This window comes from Sarcophilus harrisii, chromosome 4 (genome assembly GCF_902635505.1).
Source record: "Sarcophilus harrisii chromosome 4, mSarHar1.11, whole genome shotgun sequence".
Lineage (NCBI taxonomy): Eukaryota > Metazoa > Chordata > Mammalia > Dasyuromorphia > Dasyuridae > Sarcophilus > Sarcophilus harrisii.
Genome location: NC_045429.1, coordinates 347,328,898 through 347,355,023, shown reverse-complemented (window position 1 = coordinate 347,355,023; position 26,126 = coordinate 347,328,898). Strand labels below are relative to the sequence as shown.

The window sequence follows — 26,126 nt, the reverse complement described above, 5'->3', positions numbered from 1 at the left end:
GCCTAAGGAAGTTTCCATGTTACTGGTGTAGTAGGACTGTGTCAGTGGCAGGACTTAAATTTAAGTGTTTTTGATCCCAAGGCCATACCTCTAACCATTTGTCACATTATCTATAATGGATGTTCCATAATCCTTTATTTTAAAGTTGATTAGATTTGAAAAGAATTAAATGAACTTATTGAATCATTTTAAAATTATGTTCTTGGGGAAGGTAAGTGGTACAGTGGATAGAGCACTAGCTCTGAAGTCAGAGCTTAAATCCTGAGTTTAAATCCACACTTACTAACTGTATGAATCTGGATAAGTCATTTAAAGGCAATCAGTTGCCTTAAAAAAAAAAACCCAAACATATTCTTGATGGTGATGGCAATGATAGTAGATATTGAATCTTCTATGTATAATATTACTCAACATTTCTCATAAACACAGTTCTCAGTAAAATGTTAACAGCAAACATGAATAATTTTTAATTATTTATTTTTAATATTTAATGTATTATTTTAAAAAATTATATTTATTATATATTTAACTATATTTTAACATATTATTATTAATTTAATATTTAGATATTTAATTATAATAATGGGAAAAATAAATATTGATTTAATAATAAAAATCCATATTTTTAATGTTTTTTAGATTTTCAAAACTACCTACCTTTTGGTGTTGTTAATTAGCATCAAGTGATTTGCCCAGGGACTCACAGCTGGTAAGTGTCTGATGCTATATTCAAACTTAGATCTTCTTATCAATTTCCATACCTAGTTAACTCTAAACTACACATCTTTAAAGTAGTGTATTTTGGGTTAGAGTTACAAACCTCACTTTGACATCACTTTGAGGAACTCCATTCCAAGGAGGTAGCACAGATATTGTTTTTATTGTTCTGGCTTTGTGAGTTCATTGATGTAGGGTATTCCTGGATGAGGAAATTCCCTCCACTTGTGCAGAACAATAATTTCTCTGAAATTTATAATCTTTTAAAAACTTTTAAAATAGCTTTAAATTTTCCCCCAAATACATGCAAAGATAGTTTTCAACATTCCTTTTTGGAAAATCTCTATTCCAAAATTTTCTCCTTCCTTTCCTCCCTCCCTAGATAGCAAGTAATCCAATATAAATTAAATATGTGCAATTCCTTTAAACATATTTCCATATTCAGCATGATGTGCAAGAAAAATCAGATCAAAAGAAAAAAAAACAAGAGAAAAAAAGAATCACACAAACAAACAACAATTACAACAAAGCAGAAAATATTATGTTTTCACTCTTCATAGTTCTCTTTCTGGATGTGAATGGCTCTCTCCATGACTTCTATTGGAATTGCCTTGAATCATCTCATTGTACAACTTATAGTCTTAAAGAGTTGCTTGGGGCTCTGAGAGATTAATTAATTTGCTGAAGTTCACCAAACAATTAGGTGAATTAGGCATAACTTAAATTAGGTTTCCATGTTTGGCTCTCTATCTGTTATGTCATGAAGTCTTTCAAAATAAACATTTTATATTTATGTCATTTTGCAAATGAGGAAATTAAGGATTTGAAAATTTAAGGGACTTTTTCATGACTGCATTGCTGGTAAATTTCTGAGATAGGATTTGAACTCAGTTCTCTTGAGTAAGGGTCCAGGCGCTGGTATTTTATGTACTTAGTCATGCTGCCTCATTTATACATATCAGAGAGCCAAGATAATTAGGACTGAGAGACCCATCAGAGACATATTTCAGGATAAAATTTTAGAGGAATTAGGAAGGAAATATTTGAGCTATTAATCAAAACCATCCGGAAAACTCATGACCAGATGGATTAAAAATCATGCCATGGGTCCCATTGGACAGTGCAAAAACAAACATCTGTGCTTGATGCAGCTTCCTTCAAGTAGGTGGCTGGCACCTCAGTGTTAGAAGCTCACTTTAGAAGGGGCAGAGGGAGAGAGAGGTCAAAATGAAGATGCTACTGGCCCTGGTCCTCTTTTTGTTCACTCTGACCATCTTTTCAGGTATGAGATCAATTTATGAAAAATCACAGCATTATTTATTTCTAAGATGGGAATAGTGTCTGTTATTCTGGTTTCAAAATAGCACTTTGCGAAGATAAAGCCAATATTTGGTACTCTTTCATAACAGCTTTCTAGAATCCCTTGTTAACACCATTGGAAATAGAATAAGCTGCTTTACTTTTAAATTAATATTGTGAGTAATTATTTGAAAAAAATTGATAAATGTGGCTTTATTAGACAGATTTCTTTTATGTGGGAATATTTAAATTGCCCATGATTTTCTCATTCTTGGAAACATCTCCCAAGAAAAATGAAATAACATTTTTAGTCTTGAGCACTAGCTTAGAGTTGTTGCATAAAGTATTATTTTTAAATTTTTAAGAAAGGATCTAGAAGCCATCAGAAAAATTAAACAGGACATAAAAATATTGTATATTTTTAAAAATGCAAACTTTTCAAATTAACAGATATTTTTTAATAGAATGAACTACTTACAATATAGAAGGAAAATATTTTACATTATTTTTTTCAGGTGAGCTGATCTCCTTTATTGTCATCACAAATATATTTAAAAATATTCAAAATTCCATTCCAAACCTCCTGGAATGCACTGTATCTTGGGATGGGGCCCTCAAAGAAAGAACACTCTTGTGTGTTAACTCAAATCACACTTGCAAATATTTTGCTGTTTCATGGTGAACTAAACAATCAACTTCTTGTTAACTTTAATACCTGCATCTCTTCCCTCTACTCCCTCATCCCCTTTAGATTCTTCCCCCATACTGACAGAAAAACAAGCTAAGCAACTACTAAGAAGTCGGAGGCAAGATCGGCCCAGCAAACCTGGTTTTCCTGATGAGCCAATGCGGGTGAATGCTTTTTAAAATCAATTTTAAAGAAAACAAGGTCATTTTAAATCATAACTATTCAAGGTCTCCAACTGAAGAAAGATAATTTAAACATCAAATTAGGGCAATTTCTAAGCCAAATATTACAATTTTAAAACCAAGCATCTATTAAATATTTATTATTATTATTTATCAATTTCATACTGAGGGACAGAATTTGAGGGAGGGGCAAGAACACTGGACAAGTACTAAGGGACTATTGTTTCCTTTTTTTGTTTTCTCAGTGCTTAGCGCCATGCCTGGCCTATAGCAAGGACTTGTTGATTGATACTAGGCTCAGTTCTCAGTGGGCACCATGCTGGACTCAAATCACAAGGCCAAGATTCAAATCCTGCTTTGGATATCAGTTCCATGATAATAGATAAATCATTTAATTTCCCTGGGACTCAGTTTCCATATTAACAAAACTGCAGTATTAATTTCTATAAATCCCATTTTATGGGATTGTTATGAGTTTCAAATGAGATAATATGCATAAAATGTAGTACAAATCTTAAAATACTGTTTTCTTCTCTCCTTTTTTGTTTTTATTCTCATTCTCATTTCTACCTACCCAGCAGAACACACAAAAAAAGGAAACTGAATTTCCATTTCATAATACTTGCTTTTTTATTTATAAAATAAATTCCATATTGCTTTCAAAATTGTCCTGCTTCTCTGGCTTCCTTCTAAACTTCCTTCTGTATATTTCAAAAAGGAAAATGTTTCAATTGGCCTCCAACCCCTTTCAACCCCAACTATCTTGTAACAAATAAGTCAAGTTAAGCAAAATGAATGCACACAATGACCATGTCCAAAAATTTATGTTTCTTTTTGCACCTTGAGTCTATCATTTCTCTTAAGAGATAGGTAGTATTTCATCATAGGTCCCTCTGGGGGCAAAAGTTAGTTTTTCAAAGTTGTTGTTTTTTAACATGGTTCATGTCTGTGTAGAAAATATTCTTTTGGTTCTACTTAGTCACTTTGCATTAGTTCATATTACAGAATATCCAATATCTCTGAAATCATCTTGTTTAAAAAATTTTTTAGGGTGTGTTAATAGTCCATTACATTCATACACACAATTTGTTTAGTCATTCCCTACTTGATAGATGACTCTCTAGATTCTAGTTCTTTAATTTTTTTAAATCTACTCCTTAAGACTGATTTTGTTTTGCTTGTGGCTGTTGCCTTTCTGATACTTTCCTCTCTTTTAACATGCCCTACTTTTCTCATTCCCTTCCTCCATCCCAGCTTGCTTTTCTGACAAGTTTGATGTATTTCTACACTAAATTCTTTTTCTTTCTCCCCTCAAACCTTTAGAATAAAAGCAATACAGGGCCTTTGTTTTTCTTATTTAATTCTCACAGTTTGTGAAGATATCAAGGTTCTGAAAAGATACTTGTTTCTTTTTCCATTGTGAGAATGTTAGCATCTCATACTGGTCTAGCCTCTTCCATTGCTGAAAAGAAGCCCAAATACACAGGAACTCTGAGGTCCTGAGCACTCTGTCCTAAGAGGAAAGAAAAACTTTTCCAGGTTTCTGTTGAATCTTGTGTTTGCATTTCAAAGTTTCTACTCAACTCTGGTCGTTTCATCAGAAATACTTGGAAGTCCTTTACTCCATTAAAAATCCATTATTTCCCACTCTCTATCCCCTTACAGGATTATACTCAACTTTGTAGGGTAAGTTATTCTTGGTTGTAAGGCAATATCTTTTTTCCTTCCAGAATGCTGTATTTTAAGATTTCCTTTTATTTATAGTAGATACTTCCAGGTCTCATGATCCTGACTTGGCTTCTTGATACTTGAATTGCTTCTTTTTGGATGCTCATAGTATTTTTTCTTCACTATGGGAGCTCTGGTTTTTGGCTGACATTCCTGAGACTTTTCCTTTTGAAATTTTCTCCCATCTTTTCTTTGTTCTCAGTTCTAATGTATGAGGGCAATTTTCATTTCTGATTTCTGGAAATATGGTGTCCTGGCTTTGGTGAGTGGTTTGGTTAAATGATTCTTAAATTCTGTTGCTTTCCAAGGTCTTTTTTTTTTTTTTTTTTTGGTATTAGCTCTCTTATATTTTCTTCTATTTTTTCAGTCTTTTGATTTAATGCTAATATTTCTTGTAGCCTTATGAAGTCATTGGTTTCTGTTTGATCTATTATAGTTTTTAGGGATTCTGTTATTTGGGTAAGGTTTATCACTTTATTTTCTAATCTACTTATTCTCTTTCCAATTCTTTCTTTTAGAAATGTTATTTTGTTTTTAAAAATTTTTTAAATTCCATTTCTTCTAGGAATCTTTGTAGTCTTTGTGGAAAATCCATTTTTTCCCCCATGGGTCTCTGCTCACAACTTTTATGGAATTATTCTTTTCTTATAAGGTGGAATTTTGGGTATCATCTGGATCTTCAGAGACATCCATGGTTTCTCAGAGCAGACTGCTTGGGATTTCAAAGTCTCTGAATACTTGGGCATTCTTGGTTTGAGCACTGTTCTTTCCTAAGCACTGCTATGCTGCACTGGTTGCTTCAAGTCTATATTATTAAATGTTAAACAACCAGGTCTCCAAAAAAGCATTCATATGACATACTTTAAATTTAATATGCAGTATAAACATTTCTTTAATCACTTAAGTCTAGACTTCTAATAAAACAATAAATAAAGCCCTTTTAAATTTTTATTTGAATAACATAGTATTTTGTTTTTATATGTAGAGATAGCTTTCAACATTCATTTTGTAAAATTTTGAGTTCCAATTTTTATCTCCCTTTCTCTTTTTCCTGTTCCCTCCCCAAGACAGCAGGACATCTGATAGAGGTTATACATGTACAATCATTTAAAACATATTTCCATATTAGTCACTTTGTGAAAGAAAAATCAGAACAAAAGATAAAAACCATGGGAAAGAAAAAGCAAACAATAAAAAAAATGTGAAAATAATGTTTTGATTCACATTCAGTCTCCATAGCTTTCTCTTTCTGGATGCAGGTGGCATTTTTTATTCCAAGTCTATTGGAATTGTCTTATATCAATGTATTGCTGAAAAGAGCTAAGTCTGTCATAGTTGATCATCCCATAATTTTGCTATGTACAAGATTTTCTTGGTTCTCTTCTAGTTCACTTAGTGTCAGTTCACCTATGTCTTTACAGGCTTTTTTGAAATCAGCCTGCTCATCAATTCATATAGAACAATAATATTGCATTAGATTCAGATATCATAACTCATTCAGCTATTCCCTGACTGATGGGTATTCACTCATTTTCTAGTTCCTTACCACCATCAAAAGAGCTGTTACAAACATTTTCACACATTTGGATCCTTTCCCCTCTTTTGTGATCTCTTTGGGATACAGCTCTAGCAGTGACACTGTTGGGTCAACACTCTGGACACTGTTGCACAGTTTGATAGCTCTTTGGGCACAGTTCCAAAGTGTTCTCCAGAATGGCTGGATCAGTTCACAACTCCACCAACAATGCATATGTTCCAGTTTTTTCATATTTCTTTCAACATCGATCATTGTCTTTTCCTGTCTTCTTAGCCAATCTAGTAGGTGTGAAGTATTAGGTCAGATTTTTTTGATCTGCATTTCTCTAATCAATAGAGATTTAGAGCATCTTTTCATATAACTATAAATAACTTAACTTTCTTCATCTGAAAATTATCTGTTCATATCTTTTGATCATTTATTAATTGGGGAATGACTTGTATTCTTATAAATTTGACTTAGTTTTGTAAATATTTTAGAAATGAGGCTTTTATCAGAAACACTGGCTGTTGTCAAATTGTCAAACCCTGATTTGTAACATTTGGTGACAATCAGCTTTCTGGAGCTGGTAAGAGCTGGCTCTGGAACACCCCTGCTAGTATTCCAAGTCCACTGCTTTTGTTGCCTCCAGACATGGAGACATGTGGGCTACACATTTTGGTGGACCAGTATTTTCCATGTTTGGAGACTGTTGGGTTATTTGCCTTTGCTGGTCCTGGTTTTGCCGATAGCACCTACTTCTCTTGTTTGAAAATTTCTGGGTGGCTTTTTGTTCAGTTTTGAGGTGGAAACAATTTCTGTAAGTTTCTCATAGTGTTTCATAATCAGCTTGTTTTGGTGTGGATTTCAAATTCTTCCTGAAGTAGATGTGGGGGAGCTGAGCAATCTGTCGTCTTGGTTAAAAGCCTCTTAAAGAATTATGCTAATGTATTAGCTTCAACTCTGCTACTAATTAAGTGTGACCTTGGGCAAATGAACTCTATGTTCCTTATCTGCAAAATTAAGGGATTCAACTCAAAGTATTTTGTGATTTTTTTCCCCAAAGGTTTTGTTGGTATTGCATAACTGAAATATACTTTTGTGACAATTGATTAAGTAATCATTAAAACATATCCCTGAAACTTTGCCATTTTCATCTTATATAATTCATTTCAACTTTCTGGCCTTAGTTTCCTCATCTATAAAATGAGGGACTTGGATTAAATGATTTTTAAGATCCCTTCTAAGTGTATGAGTTTATGAACTTAGGTGATCTTTTTTCTTTACCTGTATAAATCTATGATCACCATTACCCCATTTATCAGAAATGTTTATAGTAGACAAAGAGATTTGGTGTGGGGCAGCCAGATAGCACAGTGGATAGAGCACTGGGCTTGGAGTCAGAAAGACCTGAATTCAAATCTGACCTTAGATACTTACTAGCTGTGTGACCTTGGGTGAGTCACTTAACCCTGTTTGCCTCAGTTTCCTCATCTGTAAAACAAGCTGGAAAAGGAAATTGCAGACCATTTCAGTGTCTTTGATAAGAAAACCTTAAATGGGGTCACAAAGAGATGAATAAGACTGAAACAACTGAGCAACAAAAAGACTTGGGTCAATAGGGAATAAAAAGACCCAACAGATGGGTAGGATGCAAGATGATATAATTATTTAGTAACACTCCTTTTTCCCCCATCAACTTTCAGGGTATGTCTCCCAAATTCAAGATATGTTGAATTCCCTCCCCCAAACTAATTCTTGAGCTTATATGTTCACTTTTGATGCTCAGATGGAGAAAATAATTATTTCAAAGCCAAGGAATTTAGTGAAAAGAAATTATAAGAAAAGTAGCAAAAAAAATTCTCTTATATATCTGGGACATATACAACACTTCCATATAAGAAACATAAGTGGACTTTAAACATGTGGCTAGGACAACTTTGACTTTAAATGATACAGGGCTGTTGATTTCTTCTAGTGATATCATCAGCATGATCTTGTAGACCCTTTGATCTCCTGCATTCTGCCCAATGCCCAATGTCAGCTGGATATGTTTGTCTTTGCTGAGCTCTGATTGCTGCATCCAACTGAGCAGCATCTATTTGGCCAAACAGCATCACAGAGAAGTTAACTGGAGGCAGGAGGAGAGCAGGATTGGTAAGAGCAGTAGCAAGATGGCAGTGGCCCTTCAGCATCAAAGGGGTGTGTTTCCTATGTATGTGTCCCTTTATGTGTATTTCCTGTGTGTGACTCTTCTTGCAAAGGCTGTATGCATCTAAGAGAGAATGTCCCTCAAATTTATGGGAGAAATGTTTGTTTGGTACTCTCCTTTCACTAAATGCCCCTGGGAAAAGGGTCCATGGTTTTGATGTTCAAGCCCTGTGGGCTAGAAGGGACTAAGATGTAGAACTTGTATTACCTGTCTAACCCTTTCATTTTACCGATGATTTGAGAGAGAGGGAAGTGATTTACTCATACAGGAAAAAAGGAGGGATTTTATGGATCACTTACAAATGTAGTGATCACAATTTGTTACAGTAGCATCATTCAGTTATTTTATTTTACTCTGTTTACTTCATATGTCCTTTATTTTTAATTTGCATATTTATGATACTCAAAAGGACTCAGTTGTCCAAAGTCATTTTTTAAAAAAAAATTGCTGTTTCTGTATACAATGGTCTTTTGGTTCTGTTTATTTTGCTCTTCATTACTTTGTGCAAGTCGTTCCATGCCTTTCACTTTAAAAAAATTATTTTATTTTCAATTCATGGATTTATTTTAAATTTATTTTAAACAACAATATTTAAGTGAACAAATCCATTGAGAATAAAATCCTTTATAATGAAATCCTTATTTAAAAAAAGGAAAAAAATTTCTTCCCAAATCATTTGAAGATCAGCGGCATACATTCCATTGCAGCCCATGACCAAAATATTTTCCTTTTTGTGGGAACTCCAAGGACTTCCAAGAAGTTCTAACTCTGTGGATCCTGTATTCGGCAGTTAAGAACTCCTACTGAGCCTAGGGAATGGAGTCCACCTGCCACATTTCCTTCATCCACACTGAGAAGAATTATGAAATAATGAGAAAAAAACTGATTTAAGAGTCAACAACCCTGCACCATTTAAAGTCAAAACCTCAGTTTTGTCTTGCTTTCTGCTAACTCACTATAGCCTTAGTGAATCATTTCTCTCTGGGTCTTGGTTTCTTTCTTTCTTTTTTTCTTTTTCTTTTCTTTTCTTTTTTTTATAAAAGGAGGGGATTGGACTTGATCCTCATTGTTCAATTCTACTTCTAATAATTGTAATCCCACCTTGAAGGTGGCAAGGTGGCACCATAGTGCAAGCAGTGCCAGGCCTGGAGCCTCAGGCATTTCAGACCTTTGTAACTCTAGGCAAGTCACATAGTTCTTAATCTGATGACCACAATCACAAAATATTCATTTGTTCTCACTGAGTTGAAAGTAAGTGGTACTGCCTCTCAATAAAGTTATGAAGTCTGTTGACTAAACTTCTGTATTTCCAATGTCAACTTTTTGTTCTTCCCCTCCATGTTATTCAGTCTTCCTTCTCTCTCCTAACTTCAGATATCCAAAACCTTTATTTTCTCTTCATTCCCTGATGCTTTTAAAAACAGAACAGGACCTGATATTGGCTATTCCCTCTCACTTGATTGTCTAACAGATAAGGAAGCAAGGCAACAAGTATGCAAATGTTCACTATGTTCTAGACACTGTGCTAAGGAATGAAGATACAAAAACAATAAAAAAGACAACCTCTTCCCCTGAGAAGCTTTTATTTTAATAGAGAACAAGATTTCATGAAAGAGAACTAAAAAGCTTTAGGACAAAGGAGCAGAAACTCATATGGGGATATGGTCCAGAAAGTCCAAAACTGCTAGGAAGATCGGCTAGCATGGGCCCTGGTTTTCTCTGGGCCCAAGATTGTTGATAACGTGACAGTCCAACGTAGCACACTAGGCTTTCCTAGGTCACACACAGGGATGTACAGGGAAACTACTAAGCTTCCTGGATGCCCTGCCACAAAGAAGCAGAATAGCTAATTGAATCTTTCTTCTTCCAAGATAATCAGTTCCGAAATAACAGTATAATGGGCCAGCCTTTATGAATACCAGCCAAGAATTATGTTTCTCCTAGTTTTTATGTCTTGTCTAGAAGTGTGGGAGAAAGGCTGGTGCCATACTAAGAACTACTGTTTGGAATGGCTTCCTTGAAGCTCCTGCAAGTGAGCTTTACTCTGGGAACATCTTAGCTCTGATTATTTCTTTACATGAGCCATTTTCTTTCACCAAACCAGACTAATCACAGTTTCCCCCCTAGATAGCACGTATTTTCACTTTTCTACCTCTGCTCCTGCTGTTACTCCTGCCTAGAATGGTTTTTATTGTCTTCTCAACTTATATTGCCCTTTCTTCAGGATCCAGTTCAAGTTCTATCTCAATTAGGAAAACCTTCCTCAACTTCCCCACTCTCTGGCAGTCACTCCTTTGTAGTCACTGACTGTCTATTTCTCTCATTTGGCATTTAAGATATCTATAATTATGTCAAAGACTTCCTCCTGATATAAAAGGTCTCCACATCCTCTGACGACCTCTCAATTCTTAGTTTTGTTTTTCATCACTTTGCGAGTGGAATCTAGTGTTATCATCTGGAATTTTCCCCAGGGAAGCCACCAGGACCCTCTATAAGAACTTAAACCCACCATATTACACCTTGCCTCTGTCCTTGAATGCCCTTTTTCTAATTGTAGCTCTGAAAATGGTCATCAAATAAAAACTACCAAAATACTTCTCTTTCACCAGCAATCATCTATATGTTAATTTCCTCTATGAGAATACAAGACCTCTGAGCATGACTGTTTTACTTGCTTATATTTGTATTTCCAGCATGTAGCACAATTTAATAATAACCATTTAATAACCATCTAATAACCATTTAATAAATACATTTCCATTTTATTTTATTCCATTCCAAACAATGATATAGGCATCCAGATAACCCTTTCTTTTCTATTGTTAGTGCTATCAGGTGTAGGTGTGTGTGTGTGTGTATTTAATTTCATCTTTAGCCCCTGAATACCAAGCAAGTCTGAGGGACATCTCCACAGGACTGAAACAACCTATCACGTTCTTTCCAAAGGAGCTAGAGAGGGGAGAAGGAACCGAGAAAGAAGAAATGAAATCTCTCTTTCTCTCCAACTATTTTCAAGTGAGTGAGGAAGAACTTGTTTAGCTCTTTAGCTGGAGAGAGGTAGCCACTCAAGCTGCCTTATCTCCGGACCTGGCTTGCCATGTGATAACGAATAAATGGCTCTGCTCTTTTCTTTCTCTAAGTTTCTTCTTTCCTGATCTAAGGTGACTGAATATCTTCGGCCAGAAATTCCATTCCTTGTGGCACAGGTTAGTTACTACGGAGAGTAATTCTTTTAGAGAACAATTCTTGGAACTCTTGGGTTGTTTTTAAGAGGTCTTTTCCATCACCTCATCTAAACTGACCAAATTCAAGTTTTCTCTTAAAGCCCCAATTTAAGAAGGAAAATGGTTTTGTTGCCAGGATGACCAATGGAAATCTCTAGAAAGATGACATCCAAGTATAAATTATTTCCTTTGTGAATACATGTTTAAGTGCTCAAGTGCTCTGGGACTACCTCTTTTCTAAGCAAATATTCTTTGATTTGGTCCATGTGCCCTCAAGGAATGTTCTTCATGGTGGTATATAAATCATAGTAGCTTTGTTGTAAATAATCCTAAAATATCCCTTCACACTCAGCCTGCTGGACATAGTAACTTCATTATCCATTTGTTCCTTGTGATCTTAAAGCCTGAGTCAAGGCTATTGAGATTTTCATCATTTAAAATATTAATCTATGGTATTTTTTGGATGGTGGGACATATTCACTTTTTCCTTTTTGGGAAACAGTTCATTGACCATCAAATAACTCCTCTGCCTATAAACTTGCCTTTAGTTTATTTAATGAGCAAAATTTCTTCCAAATGTTGATGGAACAGTTCTCTCCCCTGAACTCCCACCTCCTAGTGAAGATTGCAATGGAAGGATTTAACCACTCTAAAAAAAGTTTCTGCTGGGATGTTGACTGCTATTTGACAAGAAAGCATTCTGGTCTTCTGCTTTTCCTCAAACAATTTATACACACACACACACACACACATATATATATGCATCTGTTTATATATCATAATATCTCCTCCACTCAGATTAAAATGTAAGCTTCTTGAGGCTTGTTTTGGTTTTTTTGTATCTCCAGCTCTTAACATGATGCCTTGTATATTATAAGTACTTAAATGAAAGTAAACTTGAATTGGATGCTTAGTTTCCATCTATCTCATACCCTCACTACATTTCTCCGAACAAGTCACTAAGTCTCTCTAACCCTGTCTCCTCATTAATCTACTTGCAGTTTTCTGGACTTGATATTCTATCTCCCTCTCTGTGTCTATATAGACATTTTCCTACATGACTCAATGTTTTCCCTCTTTGAACCCTTAGCTCCTTTTAAAGCTGAATTCAAGCATTCTTCCTACAAGTGGCCTTATCTGATTATCTTTGTTGTTATTGCTCCCCTATGATCCCACACTATTATATTTATTTTGTACATATTTTATAGGAATTATACGTGTACATGTTGTTTTGCTTCCAAAATTATGTAAGTCTTGTGAGACAGGACCATTTTGTTTTTCTGTTTGTATTTTAATGCCTTAAGCATTATTTGAATTGAATTGAATTCATAAAATGGGGATTAAAATATTTATATTACCTACTCCATAAAGTTGAAATGAGAAAATGCTTTGTAAACCTTAATGTATCAACGAAATGTGTTATCATCCTTATTATTTTCTGACTTAATTAGCTCCTTGTGAGGTCAGTCATTTGATTACTGTACCTTTAAAATGCCATAATGAAAGGCCTGTTACAATTAGTTTCATTTGACATCTGAGGTGGTACTCTGGTCCTTATTATTATTTTTTTCTTCAGCAATTAACCTATAGTAGTTGAAACCGATTTTCCATCTGCCCCTTCTTTCTCAGTCCAGGAACATTTGAGTCAATCATTAAGTCTGGGTGACGCTGCTGAATTTGTGGTTTCCAGCAGATTGGACATTTGGCTCTTCGTCTTTGAACAATGATCATTTTTCAGCCTTGTGGGGGATTCATTTTCATAACATTTTCAATAAATAATGAAATACCATGGAAACTCCTGCAGGCTTTGGGCTTGTTTTTTCTGCACCAATGATTTCAACTGGCCTTTAGGAAAGGGAACTATGTACTGACTATTCTTTGAAGTGTTTTTATGTTCTCATTGTTCCTGGCCTCAAAGACTATGTAGAGCATTAAACAGAATACTAGATTTGCATGATAGATTTGGCATCAGGAAGAACTTCTGATTCTTACTGCATTTATTCTTTATGTTTTTATGGGCAATTCACTTTCTGTGCCTCAGTTTTTTTTTTTTTTAATCTGTAAAATGAGAAATTATAGGGTTTTTTTGAGGGTCAAATAAAATAGTTTATGTAAAAATACATATCTTAAACCATCATATGAATGCTATTTTATTATTTTTAATGAATAAGCATCAAATGAGCATTAGGAGAATCAGGTTTTCCCAGCCTTGGATCTTCCAGTAGCTGTGTGACCCTGAGTAAGCTATCTCACCTTTCTCAGGCCAGGCTCTTTATCTGTAAAATGGGATTGAGTATACTAAATGGTCTTTAAGATGCAAAACCTGAAGGGCCACATCTCCAAAGCTTTAAATAAAGATATTAGGAAGTTAATCTTGTGTCTCTTTTCAACAATGAGGTGATTCAAAGCAACTCCAATAGACTTGTGATGGAAAGTGCCATCCACATCCAGAGAGAGAACTAAGGAAATTGATTGAATGTGGTTCAAAATAATAGTATTTTCATCTTTTTGTTGTTATTGTATGTTTGCTTTTTTTTCTTTCTTGTGTTTTTTTTCCTTTTGTTCGATTTTTTTTCTTGCAAAGCATGATGAATATGGAAATATATTTAGAAGAACTGTACATGTTTAACCTATTGGATTGCTTGCTGTCTTGGGGAGGGCTAAGAGAGAAGGAGAAAAATTTGGAATACAAGGTTTTGCAAAGGTAAATATTGAAAACTATCTTTGCATGTATTTGGAAAAATAAAGTACATTAAAATAAAAAGAAACTGAGCCCACCTCAAAGGGAGTTTTATCTCCAAAAAAGAGGAATTTTGTCTTCTGGGTCAAGGAAAGATCTTTTATCGAAATGCAAATATATAGGAGAGCAGATTATTGAATAAGTAGCAAGTGGTTATAAACACATGAACATAAAATGTTGGACAATCCCTTTTCAGAGTAGAAATCTTAGCTGAGAGCAGATTTTTAATAGAGAAAGGGAAAATATGGGTCTAGACTGCAGAGGAATTTTTCTTATGACACGTAGCCCTTTGATAGTCTGGTGAAACTCATGTATAAGCTTAGGATAATGGTTTTTAAATGCAAAATATTAGGATTACAAATAAAACCAATTAGAGTGAAATTAGACACATACAGATATTTATGTATATACATACATGTGCCCATATACGTGTATATTTTATAAAAACCCAAATTCATGGGGGCAGCTAGATGGTGCAGTGGATAGAGTGCTAGCCCTAGAGTCAAGAGGTCCAAATTCATGGGCCCCATGTTAAGAACCCCTGATTTTAGAACATAGGTAACACTGGTCAAATAGGTCTGAATGGCTTTCTCAGGACAACCAATCATATATTGAATATCAGTATGGAGGATATATGAGAGAAGATTTGCCCAGAGACATATACTTACTCACCAATTCCCTCTCTATCTCCATAATGTTTGGACACTATGAGGAAGGGCAAATGATGACAAATGTGGTGAAGTGGATTTAGAGCCAGAGCATGTGTGTCTTAATCCCAGCTCTATCACTCGCAACCTTTGGCCTGTAACTCAACTTCTCTAGGTCTCAGCTTCCTTTGCTGTGAAAGGAGGGTTTGGATAAAGTGATCTTTGAGGAACTTTCCAGTATGATCTTAAGTTCTCCGTGTTGGTCCGTTACCACCCATGGTGACTTTCATTAATTTTTAAGTTTTGCTTCTAAATTTATTGAAGAAAAGTGAGTCACCCAGAGTTACTCATTTGGCAAAGAAAAAATAAACTGAAGTCTAGAACAGTTCTTCTTTCTTCAGGATTCTCTCTGTGCTTAATGGTGAAAGATTGCTTTATGTGTTTGCAGGCAAAGTAGAAAGAATAAACTAGTATATACATTTTGTTTTGTTCTTGTAATTAGGTATTCAGTTCAATGCTTAATGAAAGACACTGATACTTCAAGGGACCTATGATCTCATTAATGTGACTATTCCATTTCATTATAAGACTGCAACAAACCTTACCTTTTCAACTTATGTCCTACCATGATGCTTTGGAAACCTACCTTTTAAATGTCTTCCTAACATTTAACATCAATTGACCATTAAGTCAGTTTTAAATCAATGTTATACAATGGTGACCTATTGACTTTGTCAGATGACCAGTCCATTTCCTTTTCTGACATGTTTCTGGTCATTGGTGGCAAAACTATAGCCAATTCACACAGTAATGGAGAGGCAGTTGATAGCTCAGTAGAATGGCTCTGGAATCAAGAAGACCTGAATTCAAATCCATCTTCAGATATTTACTGTACAATCTTGGATAAACAAACTCTGTTTGCCTCTGTTTCCTCAATAATTATAATAATAACACTGACTTTGTGATATTGGACAATCCCTTAACCTCTCAGAGTCCCAATTAACTCTCCAAGACTGTAACTTGCAGAGAAGCTACTGACCTTCATTGATAGAGATTATTTTCTCATCAGGGTTCCCTACACCATTGAAATCAATTATTCTCCATATCACCCTGTCTTTTCTTGTTCTAACACTATTATCTAGTACTGTACTTTCCTAATTTGGAGATGGAGTGGGGAAACTGTGATGTTACCTGATGACCTTAACATATAGGGATAATTAATTAAATAACTTTCCCCTTGGAAAGGACTCAGAAGTGGCTGTGGCCCTTCTACCTTTTGGTTACCTCTTAAGGACAATAGTAAAAAGTACATTTTTTGGAGAGGGAGGGTAACAGTTATATGTCTCTGTGGCTGCTTTTTCTCCAGTTATCTTGATTATTGAAATATTTGAATGTGTGAGCAAGTATTCCAAATCTTTTTTCTTTTATTTATTAAAATCTCAGATATTTTCTCTCATAAAATAATGACTTGGAGAGAAACTTCCAGCAAAGGACTGTCATTGCTACAGATGGGAAATTACTATAGTATTTGAAAATCTAAGAATTACCTCTCTTCTATTAGAATAAATCTGATTCTTGTTAACAAGTAAAGATGCCCACCTTATCTTCTCTATCATAATACTAGCTTCACTTGTGATATCCATATATACATATTTGCCTATGGCCTTAGTTAAGATATAGTTTTCCCTTTTATTCTTATTGAGTGGTGCAACAGCAGTTCCCTGATTCTAAGGATAAACAGATAGATACTTCCCTGATAGAAAGTACTTGCATATATATAAGAATCCCTGTTCTTGCTTTCTTTTTTGTTCACTCGACTTGGGGGAAATATTTCTGAACTTTTTTTTTTTGTTTTGTTCAAATAGTCTGGCCAAGAGTACAGAGAGTGCAAAACTGTCAGTTTTTGGTTTTTGCTTAAAAAGTATATTTTACTAGAGTTTGCCAAATAGACAAGTGATACAAAGCAAATGTACCATTGTACTTTTACTGTATGGTCTCTTGTAACCTTGTTTACTGTATTCTTTGGATGGTTCTGGTTAGGAACTTATTGCATTAGAATACAATATTGGGGAGGCAGAATAAGTTAGAGAACCTGAGTTTAAATAGGTTCCTTAATGTTTACTTCCGCGGGTCTCAGTTTCATTGTCTGTAGAATGAATGGGTTAGATTCAGTGGCCTCTAAGGCCATTTATGATTTATGGTCATATTTGTTTATATTCTGTTAAAATGTTTCAATGGTTCTTTTCTTCTATAACCTCTGGGTGGTGCTGGTGAACAAAGTTATTCAAACTAGCATTTGTTGTTGTTTTCCCTTCTTCTTGAAGAGACTATCAGGGAGATGATGCTGTGACATGGAAATGATTTGGATTTAAGTGAAGGAAGGCTGAGCAAAGTCATCAGTCTCACTTTCTCCTCCCAGAACCATCAGGGTCTAGTGTCCAGATATAGTCAGGACAACTGGAGATAGCATTATTCCTGTCCTGACTCCACAGACCTGGAGAATTCATTCTCTGCCAAACCTCTCTAATTTCGAGTGGCCAAAGCTTCCTTTGCAATTGCATCTTGACCTTCCTCTGTATCAAATTCTCCTCCCTTATGAAGGAAAATAGCTACCTGTCTTATTTGCTCAACTGCCTTCATGATTAGACTTTGTTTACCAGAAGTGGATACTGGGGATTGTTTTCTCTCCCTTTCTCTATTTTCCTCATTTGTTGACATAATTCAAAACATGTTTCTAGAAGATCCTTATTAGTACTATAACTACTACACAGTTGAGTGACCTTTCAATGCTTTGCTTTGTTAAGAAAAAGGTAAAAGCCTCAAAAAGTTTCCTCCATTGATGAAATTGCATACTTAAATTAGACTGCCAATAAGTTTGTGACAATCAGTATTTATGCCATAATTGTGCAGGATGTATGGCATAAATATTGATTGTCACAAACTGATTTGATTTCCAAGTATGAGAATTTAATATGGGCAAAAGAGACTTGTTGAAATATAAACTATAAAGTAATTATAGATAACATTTATTTAACACTTTAAGATTTATAATTTTTTTTAACAAATATTATCTCATTTTATTCTCACAACAACCCTGGGGAGTAGGTTCTACTAATTATCCTCAGTTTATATAAAAAAAATTTATGGTTAAGTGACTTCTTAATCCGAGGCCCAGATAGCTATCTACTGTGCCATCCAGCTACCTTTGTATATTTTTCTTTGGTGACTCAAAATTTGCTTAAAAATTTGGGGCAATTATCAAGGAGCAATTTACACAGTAGAATTTTGTATTATCTAACACCTTCCAGCAAATTGTATAACTATAAAAATCAATAGAAAATGGCTGCAAAAGCTTCCTCATCTTTTCATCCAGGAAACTCCCAATATGTGCATAAAATATTCTCATAAAGATTTTATAGCGATGAGAAAGAATGCAGATGGGTTGGTAGTTACTCTTTTTTGGCAATAATAACTCACAAAAACTTTAGAATCTCATTGATGAAATATGAATTGTATTAATTCAAATAATCAAAATCATTTGATCAAATCAGAAAGCATTTTAAATTAAAATCATTTATTAATCAAAAGCATTTATTAATTCATTCCAGACATTATATTAAAACATGGGAATATATAAAAAAGGTGAAAACTATTCTTCCCTCAAGAAGCTTACATTCTAATATTAGGGAGTGAGTGAAAGTTAAATACATGAACACAAAAAATAGAAAAAAAGTCAGAGGTGTAGGAAGGCTAATCATTCTCAAAAGGGAGAATATCATTGATGAAATTAAATTTTTTAATTTAGCATTTTATTTTTACCCATTCTCCCCCTCATTGAAAATGCAAGCAATTTGATATGTTACACATGTACAGTCATGTAAAACAAGTCCATAACAGTCATGTTATGAAAGAAAACAGACTAAAAGCAATCCCATCAAAAAATAAAGAAAATGAAAAAAATATGCTTCAATCTGTATTCAGACATGACCAGTTCTTTCTCTGAATATGGATTACATTCCTCATCATAAGTTCCTCAGAGTTCTCTTGAATCATTGTATACTGAGAATAGTTATGTCATTCACAGCTGATCATCTTACAATATTGCTGTTACTATGTACACAGGACATCTCGTTTTGCATCAGCTCATGGAAATTTTTCTAGGTTCTTCTAAAAGCATCCTGCTCATCATTTCTTATAGCATAATAGTACTCCATCATAATCACAAACCACAATTTATTTAGACATTCCCTAATTGATGGGCATCTCCTCAATTTTCTTTTTTCTTTTTTTTTGCCACCAGAAAAGAACTACTATAACTATTTATTTTGTACATATAGGTCCTTTTCCTTTTTATTTTTTAAGTCTCTTTTGGTATAGAGATTCAGTAGTGGTATTGCTAAATCAAAGGGTTTGCATGATTTTATAGCCTTTTGGACATAGTCCCAATTTGTTCTATAGAACTGTTGAATAAGTTCAAAACTCTATCAATGGCTCTTATTTTTATAAATTTGACATAGATCTTTGTCTTTGAGAAATGAGGCCTTTAGCAGAGAAACTTGTTTCAAATTACCCTCCCTACAATTACTCTTGCCAACTGTATTAGTCTAGTCTTTCCTTTCACCCTGTCCCTTCCCAAAGTGTTTTGCTTCTGACTATTCTAGCCCTCAATCTGCATTTCTTTCCATCACTCCTTTTTCCTTTTATATCCTTCCCTTCCTACTTTCCTGTAGGTTAAGGTAGATTCCTATACTCAATTGGGTGTGTATGTTATTCTCTCTTTAAGCCAATTTCCCTCTCTCCCACTATATTTCTCACCCCTTAATTTCATCTTTTTAGACATCATTCCTTCACATTCAAGTAACACCTATGCCCACTGTCTATATATGCTCCCTCTAACTGCCTTAATAATGAAAATTTTCTTTTGAATTTTAAGTATCATCTCTCATGTATGGTTGCAAACAATCCAACCTCATTGAGTCTCCTATGATTTTCCTTGCCTATTTACCTTTTTATACTTCTCCAAAGACTTGTATTTGAAAGTAAAATTTTTTATTCAGTTCTGGTCTTTTCATCAAGAATGCTTCAAAGTCCTCTGTTTCATTGAATGTGTATTTTCCCTTTGAAGGAATATACCCAGTTTTGCTGGGTAGGTGATTCTTGTGTTGTAATCCTAGTTTCTTTGTCCTCTGGAATATCATGCTAAATTTTATGTTATCCTGACCCTGGCTTCACAATACTTGAAGAAACATCTTCCTGGTTACTTGCAAGATTTACTTCTTGATCTGGCAGCTCTGAATTTGGCTATAATATTTCTGGGAGTTTTCATTTTGCTGTCTCTTTTGGGAGGTGATGGTGGATTCTTTCAATTTCTGTTTTGCCCTCTGGTTCTAGAATATAAGGGCAATTTTTCTTGACAATTTCTTGGCTCCTTTTTTTTAAAATCATGATTTTCAGGTAGTTCAATAATTTTAAAATTATCTCTCCTGGATCTTTTTCCCAGATCAGATGTTTTATCTTTGTTTTATTGTTTCTTGATTTCTCATAATGTCATTAGCACGCATTTGCTTAGTTCTAATTTTTTTTTTCAAATTTATTTTATTTGGAGAAACAGAGTAAGCAAAAAGAAAAACAGAAAAGCAATATAAAACAAAAGAGAACATTATCAAGAGCCAGCAGAACATCAGGATTCAAAATATATAACAACAAATTATCAATTCAAAAAAGTGTATATATATATATATATATATATATACATATATATGTCTGTACACACATATATATATAAATAGAAGAAATTATATTCATGCATGTTCCATCTTTTCTTTAATTCCTTGTAAATTGTTCTTTTGTTCTCTGCAGCACACTTTATTTACTTTATTCTTTTTTTCCCCTTTTAAACCTCCCACCACCCTCAAGGAGAATATAGTTAAGAAAGAATATATGTACATACATACAGACACAAATAGACACACACATATCTTCCTATCATCCCTCCCCACTCCCAAGCAAGCCGCAGTTAAGAAAAGATATATTTATTTATACAAATGTAGAAATATGTATATTAAACCCATTCCTGATGGGAATAGGTTTTCAGAATTAGGAGCTCTCCTCCCTCTTCTGATGCCTCTGTGTCTATTTTTCCTGTGCATCTCGTTTTTGTAACTTGATTACTATTTTTACCTTTACTCTGCCAATCTTTGAGCTTACCTTATTATTGATGTAAATCTTAAAGTATATTTCCCAAGTAAAAAAGACATAATCAATTTGTTCACATTTAAACAGTTTGTCCATGTTGAGTTCCTTAAAATTGTTCTTTAATGTTGGTTTTTATATGTTAAAATTTCTAAGTTCAGGTTTGATTGATAGAAAATCTTGGAACTCTGCAAGTTCCTTGAATATCTCTTTTATCTTATAGATAATTTTGCTAGAGATGATATTTTTGGCAGCAGCCCTAATTCTTTTGTTTATCTATAGAAAGGATTCTAAGACCTGTGGTCTTTTATCATAGCAGATGTTTTTCTTATACAATGTTTCACATTCTGTTCTATTTTCTCATTCTTTATGATCTGTTTTGTTATTTCTTGGTCTTTCATAGCTTCACTGGCTTCCTCTTGACCAATTCTAATTTTTAAAGAATTATTTTCATCTTTGAGACTCTACCTCCTTTTCTAATTGGTTAAATATTTTTCTTAATCTTGTTTTTCTTGGATGATTTTAATTTTTTTCTTTACTTTTTCCTCAATGGCTCTCATTTGATTTTTGTATTCTTCTACAAATTCTCTCTGATCAGGGAGCCATTTCATGGTACTCCTTGAGGTAGAAGCTTTTTTTTTTTTTTTTTTTTTTTTACTAAAATGTCTCCCTCTTAAGATGAATCCCAATCTTCCCTGTTCCTATAATATACTTTAATGGTGAGGTTCTTTCTTCTTGGCAGCTCATCTTTTTAAAATTAAAAAGCATTAGTGTAAGCACCTCTAAACATGGGGTGGGGGAGATGATGCCTCAAGCATCCTTTCAGCTCTCCATTTTGACCAGGAACCCCAAACCAAGAGCTCCACCCTCCTGCAAGTTTCCACAACCAGTAGCACCCCTGCCTCACTGCCTCTGCACTCCTGGTATACTGATTCCTTCTCATCCAGGGACATGACCAGTAGCACAGCTGGGTCTGGCGTTCCTAATCAGTGGAGGTTCATTCTGTCTTCCTGGATTCAAATCCTCATTCGACAAACTGTCTGGGAGATGAAAGTGTCTGTGGTTCCTGCTGGGGCTCCAGCCACAGCCAGATAACTTGGGGATCCCCACTTGATGTTTCTGCAGAGGTAACCTGGAGATGGTTGCACTTCAGACAAATTAATCCCCAGCCCAGGGCCTTTCTTCAGATCTTGTTGAGTTATATCAGGAGGACCCCCGTTTTGCCCCAAGTCTTCTTGGTTTTTCCACCAATCTATGTTCAGAAGCAAATTTATTCTATTTGTAGGGGAAATTGGGAGAACTTGAAATTTGCCAACCGACTCCACCAGATTCCCAGAATCCTCCCTTCGTAGTAATTTTTAAGGAATTATTTTCTTCAGTGAGCTTTCATGTCTCCTTTCCCACCAGCCTAATTTTTATTTAAAGGACTTGTTTTCTTCAGTGGATTTTTTCTCCCATTTGGACAATTCTGCTTTTTAAGGCATTCTTATCCTCACTGGCTTTTTGTACTTCCTTTATCATTTGGCTTAGTCTTTTTTTTAAAGGTGTTCTTTTCTTCAGCATTTTTTGGTCTCCTACTAAGCTGTTGACTTGTTTTTCATGATTTTCTTGTATTGCTCTCATTTCCCTAGTTTTTCTTCTATTTCTCTTACTTGATTTTTCAAAATCCTTTTTGAGTTTTCCCATAGCCTGAGACCAATTCGTATTTTTCTTGGAGGCTTAGATATAGGAGCTTTAACTTTGTTATCTTCTGAATGTGTGTTTTGATCTTCCTTCTCACCATAATAACTTTCTATGGTCAGAATCTTTTTTTGTTGTTTGCTCATTTTCTCAGTCTGTTACTTGACTTAAATTCTGCTTCCAGAGTAGAGTGTGCACTGTCCTAAGCCTCAGGGGTTTTGTGTAGCTGTTTTCAGAGATAGTTCTAGGGATCGCTAAGTTTTCAGTTCTTCCAAGAAGATATGATCTAATATGAGACATGTTTACTACTTTCCTAGCCTGTGCTCTGGTCTGCAACTAAAATTACTATTTTTTCCCCTGGTACTATAAGGAAGGTCCTTGCTCCATTATGACTGCAAGTATGATATGCTAATACTCCTCCTCTTCTGGGACTGACTGCCAGGACTGTGAGGATCTGAATATGAACAGAGCAACAAACAGTGCTAGCAAAGAGACTCCCTATAATTTCCTTCTGACCAGTTCTTTGACCACCTTATCTTCTGTGGCCTCAGAGCCAGAAATCACCATTGCTCCTGCTAATTGATTGGCTCCCAAGACTGGCTTCTGATTTGCTAGGGCCCATTCTGCTGGCATGGCTTGTGACTGGATTGTGTTCCACTCTCACCCTAAAGAAACATGTCAACCTTCCAAGTTATCTTGGGATGGAAAATTGTTTCTCTTTGTCTTCTTGTGGCTTCTGCTGCTCTAGAATTTGTTTAGAGTTATTTAAAATTATTTAGAGAGGCTTAGGGGAGAATTTAGGGAATTCTCTGCCTTTACTCAACTTGGCTCCACCTCTCATTGATGAAATTAAAAAAAACCTAATGTAATACTAACATTTATACAATAAACAGAAGTATTTATACAACATGGTATGATAGAAGTATTTGAAGTCAGGAGATTTTGTTCATATCCTTGTATCCTTTCTCATAAGTTATATGACTCTGAACAAGCCATTTTACCTCATTAGACCTCGTTTTTTTTTAATTGTAAAATAGGAGGATAGTATTTGTAAAATCCATTCCATGTTTGTTGTGAGAAAAATGTTTTGTTAACCTTAAGAGACTTTAAAGATTGTCTAGTCCAGATTTTTCAAATAAGGAAGTTAAGCCCCAGAGAAATAAATTTCCTTGCTCAAAGTCACACAAATGGTCAGGTGGACAGGCTGTGGCTTGAACCCAAGTCCCTTGATTCTAAATAAAATATTATTTCCACTACACCATGCTGACATAATATAAAAATGTGAGGTATTAATTATTATGCAAATGGAGATTACTAAACATTTTGGAAAGACATTTAGGAAGTCTGAATTCACTACTGAGTGTGTTTCATTTTTAAAGAAAGAAAGCATGACATGAAGCTTCAAAAGAATGAACTGTGTAATGTCCAACTTGACTGAGTTCCTTTGCTTTTCAGTGGGAACCATGCAGTTTTAATTTGTTTTGGTTATCACTGTTGTTTTAATCAAACTAATCAGAATGCAACAGATGTCCTAGTCTCTAGGTCACCAGTAGGCAGTTTTTTCAGTCAGCTCCAAACTTCCAGTAGGGAAGAGGGAGCTCCTTGTGAGTCTGAACAATGGCTCCCTTGGCTTCTTACTGAAAATATGTAAAGGATTTGAGGAGAGACTTCCTTCAGCCAATCAGCCTTAGCCAAAAAAATAATAATGGGTAGAAGCAGGAAGACAGGATAGAAGTCTTGTAGAAAAGTATCAAATCTTATTCTACCTACAATGAAGCATCTGCACTTCAACATAATTATTTTTCCTTCTCACCAAGAGATACTTAAATAGTGACATGAATAACATCAGTATGTTTTTCTTCTTACATGTCTGTGTGTAAGAGATTTGGTATCAAATTTTAAGGATGTGGAGTGGAGAGGAAAAGCCAATGGATTAAAAAAAAACACTTGCAGTAATAATTATGGAAACAGAAGAGACCTTATTGAGCTTATAGTTACATAATTAGTTTTTAAAGATGAGGAAACTGAGTCCAGAAAGGGTACAGTGATCAGTCTTTGAGGACAGAGACTGTGTCTTGTCCAAACTTTGTATCTCCCCTAGCACCTATGGTGCTAATCCCTAAAATGTTTTTTTGTATTATATTCTTCAAAGTCACATGCTAATTATAGCAGAACCAGAACTAGAATCCTAGTCTTCTGACTTTTAATCTAGAGCTCTTTCTCCTAGGAGAATTAATAAAATAGATCTTAAATCTATTCTTATTATTTACTATTTATCATATTATTCTTATTATTTGATAATTGTAAGATAATCAACAGCTACTAGTAGATATTTTGCTATGCTTAGGCTTTCTTCTTTAAGTTTCCCTTCAACTCCTAAGCTTAATCAGTAGGCAGTACTGATATCTACTAACATGATGCTATTTAGTTAGGTACTATACTCACCCTGGTGATTATATCTTCATTCTGGTGATTATATCTTCATTGTGCTGAGGAGTGTTGAGAAGAAATGCTTCCTCCGAAGGAGAGGGGTGAGGAACAGACAGAATACAAGAGACTTTTCACATAGAAAACATAATGATGGGAAGAAAAAAATAAGAAGGTGGGAAATATAGAAAGATGTCACATTATGAAGAGCTTTAACTGTCAAATGGAGAATTTTATATTTGGTCCTAGAGGTAATAGAAAGGCACTGAAGTTTATTGATTTGGAGTGTCATGATTAGAATTATACTTTAGGGCCACAACTTTGGTACTTAAGTGCAGAACAAACTACAGTGGGGAGAGACCTGAGTCAGGAAGACCAATGAGAAATCTGTTGCAATAATTCAAACAAAAGGTGATAAGAATATGAATTAGGATGTTGACTGTGTGGGGGGAGAAATGAGGACATATGCAAGAGATGTTATGGAAATAAAAATGATAAAATTTGTCAATTGACTGAATATAAAGGGTGAGTTAACTTGAGAAATCAATGACATTGGAATTGTGAATGTAGATGACTAAGAAGATAGTGAAGCTCTTGGCAGTAATAAAGAATTATAGAAGAGGGGTAGGTTTTGGGCAAGGAGGAATAATGAGTTCACTTTTGGACATGCTGAGTTTAAGATTCCTCTGAGATGTCTATTAGGCAGCTGGTGATGCAAGATTAGAACTCAGCAGAGAGACTAAGGCTGGCTGTATAGAAACGTCAGCATAGCTATCATATAACAATTAGGAGACTGAAGTCAAATGGCCAGATAGGGAGAAAGAAAACCAGAAGGAGTGGTGCCATGAAAACTCAGAGAACAGAATCCAGGTAG

At 34.8% G+C, this 26,126-nt stretch overlaps 1 protein-coding gene across 1 annotated transcript in view; it reads left to right on the top strand.

The window, feature by feature from the left end:
* The first annotated feature begins 1,944 nt into the window (after positions 1-1,944).
* The window catches only part of C4H17orf67 (chromosome 4 C17orf67 homolog), a 34,756-nt gene continuing 10,574 nt past the window's right edge, over positions 1,945-26,126 (top strand). The window contains exons 1-2 of the mRNA XM_003767965.2: positions 1,945-1,999; positions 2,768-2,868. Coding sequence (XP_003768013.1) covers positions 1,945-1,999; positions 2,768-2,868 — 156 coding nt within the window. The remainder of the gene's footprint in view (positions 2,000-2,767; positions 2,869-26,126) is intronic.